The sequence below is a fragment of the Pygoscelis adeliae genome, unplaced genomic scaffold (genome assembly GCF_000699105.1).
Source record: "Pygoscelis adeliae isolate BGI_AS28 unplaced genomic scaffold, ASM69910v1 Scaffold361, whole genome shotgun sequence".
NCBI classification, from domain to species: domain Eukaryota; kingdom Metazoa; phylum Chordata; class Aves; order Sphenisciformes; family Spheniscidae; genus Pygoscelis; species Pygoscelis adeliae.
Genome location: NW_008824187.1, coordinates 367388 through 372249, shown reverse-complemented (window position 1 = coordinate 372249; position 4862 = coordinate 367388). Strand labels below are relative to the sequence as shown.

Sequence of the window (4862 nt, the reverse complement as noted above, 5' to 3'; positions counted from 1 at the left end):
CGTGTGGCTGTGTCCCTGCCCCCCCGGGCTGCCTCCGCAGCACTGCCACGGAGCAATGCACACAAACACACAAGAAAACAAGCATTAACCAAAAAAAAACCCCCAAACCCAATGGCAAGGCATGTGGCAAAAGGCCAAAGGTCTCCCCTTGCTCACTTGCACGGGCGTGTCTTTATTTCTTTATTTATTTTACCCAGCCGGGGTGTGGACGGGAAGGCTCGTTTGCCGCTCTGCCCCGTGCCGGGTGCTGGCTTCTCCTGTGTGCTGCCTCATGGAAGCAGAACAGGGCAGCCGGGGCAGGGCTGCGGTCATAACCAGCAACAAAAAGTGTGGGGGGGGAGGATTGGGTCAGTGTGATGGAGCTGCTTTCTTTCACTTGGAGAAAAACCTTTTTTTTTTTTTTTTTGATCACGGGTGTTGGGTGTTGGTTTTGGGGGTGGATTTTGTTTGTTTGTTTGTTTTGTTGTTTTTTTTTCCTTACTCGTCCTTAAGGTTTACAGAGCCCTAAGAGGTTCACAGCCTCGGTTGTACCACAGACAGGAAGAGTGTGAGTGTTTACTGAACGCCGGCGTAATGTAGCCGCAGCACAGGGTGTCGGGGTTTTTGAGTTGTTTTGGTTCCTGGTTTGGTTTTGTGGCTTTTTTTTGTACTAGGGAGAAGGGGAGGGCCTTTTACTTGTGTCCAAACATATCTTACAGGACCATTTTAGTTTCACACTAACACACGCACACACGCGCGTGTCTGCGCACACTCTCTAACACACTAATACACACACCCACCCCCAACGCCTATTGCTACACAGGTGGTGTGCTAATATATTGTTTTTAAAGTTAAGAACAAGAGCTGGTGAAAAATGAACAGTTTGTCTTTCGGAGGCAAACGCTCAACTGCTGTTTCCCCTTCCACCCTCCCCACCACTTGTCTCCTCTTCCCAGCATGGGGCTGGGGCTGCGGGGTGAGGCGGGGGGTGACGGGGACGCTCGGCCTGAACCGGGCCGGCAGGACAAGTGGCCAGGAGCAGAGAGGGTGGAGGAGCCGGGGTTTGGGAGCCGAAGGTGCGAGCCAGGCACCTTCCCCAAATGCACAGGCCTCCTGCCCATCCTGCCGCTTTGAAACCAAAGCTCGCCTCCTTTCTAGAGGCAAAATACCCAAATATGCATGTAAAAGCAACCGGCCCCCGCTCGCTGAGCAGCTCACGCTGCGTTTCGCGGGGCTCTGAGGACACGTGGCTTATATTTTTCCTTTTTGGCCTCGTGCTTTCCAGCACAACCAAAGCACGTGGCCGATAGACTCGCAGCCCTTGTCATGTGTGTTAGACTGCCTCAAAAAGAAAAAAAACCTAGAGTAGAAACCTCCGCTGTAAGCAGAGATAAAGCCTAACGTGAGCTTCACTCCGTGGCAGTTTGGCTTTCTAGCTGTATTTTGGTTTTTGCGGTGTGTTTTCCGTGCTCTCTCTCTCCTCAGGCCCCACGTTCCCTCCCCGAGCGCCTCCTTCTGCCGGAACTTACTGCACAGCTTTTGAGCAGGGACCCGTTTGGTCAGCGCTGACTTCCTAGTCTTGTCAGTCTTTTAGTGTCAAAGTAATAAACGCGACGGATTTTCAGAATACGCAGATGTCCTCTGCTTCACTTCTGTTCTTTTACAGTTACAAATTGCAAAGAAACGTGAATGCCAAGGAGCTCCGGGGTTCGGCTGCAGGGACGGGGGAGGCCGGGCAGTTGCAGCACGTGTGGCGGGGGGGTCTGGAGCGGTGGGGAAGGGGCAGAAGCAGCCGGCCAAGGGGGGAGACAACCGTGTCCTGGGGAAGCCCCTGGGGAGACGGTTGCATACGGGGTCAGGCATGAGCTGATGCTGGTTGAGGGCCAGCACCGGGCCACGTACGAGGGGGAGTGAAAAACAAACCAGCGCCTGTAACGACTGGCCTTCTCCCACCCTGGTCAACATGGAGGAACAACAGCAAACTGTGGAGACTGTAGAGAGAGCTGCTGAATCACAGCGAGGAAACAGACAGGGAAAGACAAAACATCCCATCACCACGTGTAGAAAATTCATAATAAATCACATACCCAACAAGCGTTGGCGTCAAACTAAACCTGCCGCCTCACGAAGAGCCTTCCTGCCCCCCCTGGGCCGTGCCGCAGTGGGCTGCAGAGCATGGCGGGTGCTCGGCCAGGGGCTCGTCTGTGACCCTGCCCGTCCCCCATGCCCCATGGCATCCTGCTTCTCGCCTCCTCTTCTTCCAGGCTGGTGTTGCCCCAAAACCGTACAGCCCCTCTCCTGACTCGCGGCCTGCAAAAGGGGACATTTGGTCATCCTGGAAAGCCGTCTGGCTGCCTGTGCCCGTGCGGTCAATGACAAGGCATGGTTGCCAGCAGAATCACACCATGCACAGAAGCACCTTTTGTAGGTTTTTTTATTTCTTTATAACCCCCCCCCCAAGTTGAAATACAGAGGAACTGGAAAAAAGTCTCACAACATAGTAATAAAACATCTTTATTCCCTCTTAAATATAATCTCTAAGACTATAAGCCTATAATTCCTGTTAAATCTCACTTAATTGAATGGTCTTTATAGGCTTTCCTCATTGGAGAATGAACATTGAATACTGGCTTCAACACAACATCGGGAAGACAGTAGTACGGGGAATAAATCACGAACTTTTGGTACCTTGGGAAACGTTGCAGAACCTGGTGGAGACACAACCAGCAGAAGGAGCGTGCTCGCGCAGGGAACCAGGAGTGGAGCCGGGGGCTGCACTTCCCCTCCCTCCCACCGGCTTGCGGCCGGAGGACGAGGACGAGGCGAGAGCCTCAGCCTCACGCCACACAGCCCTAGGAGGAGGGATAAGCAAGAAAACGTGGAGGAAACGAGATGTGGCAGAAGCTCTGGGAGCAGCGCTGCTGCCACGGCCACCCAGCTGGAACCCTGCTGCACCTCTCGGCTGCGGCGCCTGGCTCAGCCCGCAGGTGACATGAGCCGCCGTTGCCCTCTGGCTTCTAGGCGGATTGAACTGAAGTTAAAAACCACAAGATTTTTCCCGTAAGTGGGTCACTTCTCATTCAGCCAGCTATCCCCTAAGCTGATGAAGTCCTGCCGCAAACAAAGGGAATTAGACCAGCTAATGGGGTTAGGGAAGAAGAGCCCCTGAGGGCCAGGTCTGCTGGTCCCACTGAAATGACAGCTGGAGAAGAGTCCCATGAAGCCCCTTGAATTAACACAGCGTCCTGTCCTATAGGGTTTGCTCCCCATCTTGATGTGCATGGTGCTGATCCATGACAGCACAGCTGCTCTGCGGGGCCAGGGCTCAGGCAGAGGGGTGCAGGGTGCTGCTCCCCAGCCAGCCCGGTGCACGCTGCCTTCTCCCCAAGGGATGGGAAACAGCCAGGCCCAGCTGAAAAACATCTCCTCAGAGACGAAGATGAGGGAGAAACTGTCAGGGGGTAGATCCAGTGAAAAAAGAGCTCTGCCTTTGGTGCCTTTTTACTGTCACGTAACAGAAAAAAAAAAGTGCCAGCTGTCCCCCACCCCTCCCTCCCTCCACCCCCCGTTAACTGTCGCGTAATTCACTCAAAAATACTGATAGGACAAACTAGAATATTTTATGGAAACCTCCTTTTGCACTCACCAGTCCCTGGAGCAAGCCAGGAGAGGTGATGAAATACGTTCCCCGACACCTCCTGCTAGCAGCGTACAAAACCCAATGATCTTTCCAGACTCTTCCCTGACCAACGCATGCGACTTCCCAGCACTCGTCTGTATTCTTCACTTATCATTTTTCTCTTGGTTTTACCTTGTCTTCCCTGCTGCTTTAATCATGGCCTTCTCCTGCTGGCCTCCCCCTCATTAGGGGACGCGGTGTCAGAAGGAGGCAGTATCAAGCGAACGCTGCTATTGAACTTCCGCGCTCGAATCTTGCCCCAGCTGGTCTAGGGAAGGCTGAGGTGGCCCTCCCACCCCCTGATCAGCAGGCGAGTCCAGGGCAGAAGCGAAGCGCAGCATCATGTCAATGTACTCCGGCAAAACCCAGCATAAGCTGCAGGAATCTGGAGAACTTCTCCAAGACTGCCCTTACCTTTTGGGAATGAAGGTACTCAGGCCATGAGCACATCGCTCCGCCAGCCGTTGCAAAGCGCGTCGCGCCCTGAGGACAGCAGGTACCACCTAGGACAGCAGGTACCAGCTACGCGCTACCTTCTCGCAGCGTGCAGTGTCACTGCTGTAGGAGACCTGCACATCGACTCGGTGCTGGTGCCACAGCCAGGCCAACATCTTCAAAAGTGGGTCTGGGATTTGAAGTGATGGGTTTTTGGACACCTCAAACCCACCTGCCAGACCAGGTCAGAAGTGGCATCCGCCAGTGCCTTGGCTGCAGAACGCCTTGTTTGAAAACCAGGACTCTGGGTAGGGACCTCCAAAATGGGGGCAACCTGAATCCCTGTTCACTTGGGGAGACCGTGGCTGGCGCGAGAGTACTCAGCACCCTGGTCAGACAGCTGCAGGGAGGGACCAGCACTGGGACACGAGCCGAAGGAACTGCAGTCGCAACTGGACACGGACCGCAGCGTTTGCTATGGGTGGGGTGACTCCGTAGCACGTAATACTTGCACAAGGTGAGGGGTGGCTATCACAGCGAGAAGCTGCTCTCAGTTCACAAGGTGCTGACAGACACGGGGAAGACCACAGCACATAAATACATCCACGCACAGCCACAATCCACAGTCTCTGGCAGCTGCCACGAGCCTAGATGTGGGGCTCACCGATAGCTGCGTTCTTCTTCTCAAACTTCATTTTGAGCTCTGACACGAGGGCATTGTGGGCGCTGCTATGACCTCTCTTCTTCAGCTGCTTGTTTTTAAAGTTTG

At 54.2% G+C, this 4862-nt stretch overlaps 2 protein-coding genes across 2 annotated transcripts in view; one reads left to right on the top strand and one right to left on the bottom strand.

Annotated features, from left to right (window-relative positions):
• LRIT2 (leucine-rich repeat, immunoglobulin-like and transmembrane domains 2) overlaps nucleotides 1–2975 on the top strand; it is a 6834-nt gene extending 3859 nt beyond the window's left edge. Inside the window, exon 3 of the mRNA XM_009334648.1 lies at nucleotides 2575–2975. Within this exon, the coding sequence (XP_009332923.1) occupies nucleotides 2575–2975 (401 nt within the window). The remainder of the gene's footprint in view (nucleotides 1–2574) is intronic.
• A 1765-nt stretch (nucleotides 2976–4740) lies between these two features.
• The window catches only part of CDHR1 (cadherin-related family member 1), a 50651-nt gene continuing 50529 nt past the window's right edge, over nucleotides 4741–4862 (bottom strand). The window contains exon 18 of the mRNA XM_009334611.1: nucleotides 4741–4862. This exon is cut by the window's right edge and continues 29 nt beyond it. Within this exon, the coding sequence (XP_009332886.1) occupies nucleotides 4741–4862 (122 nt within the window).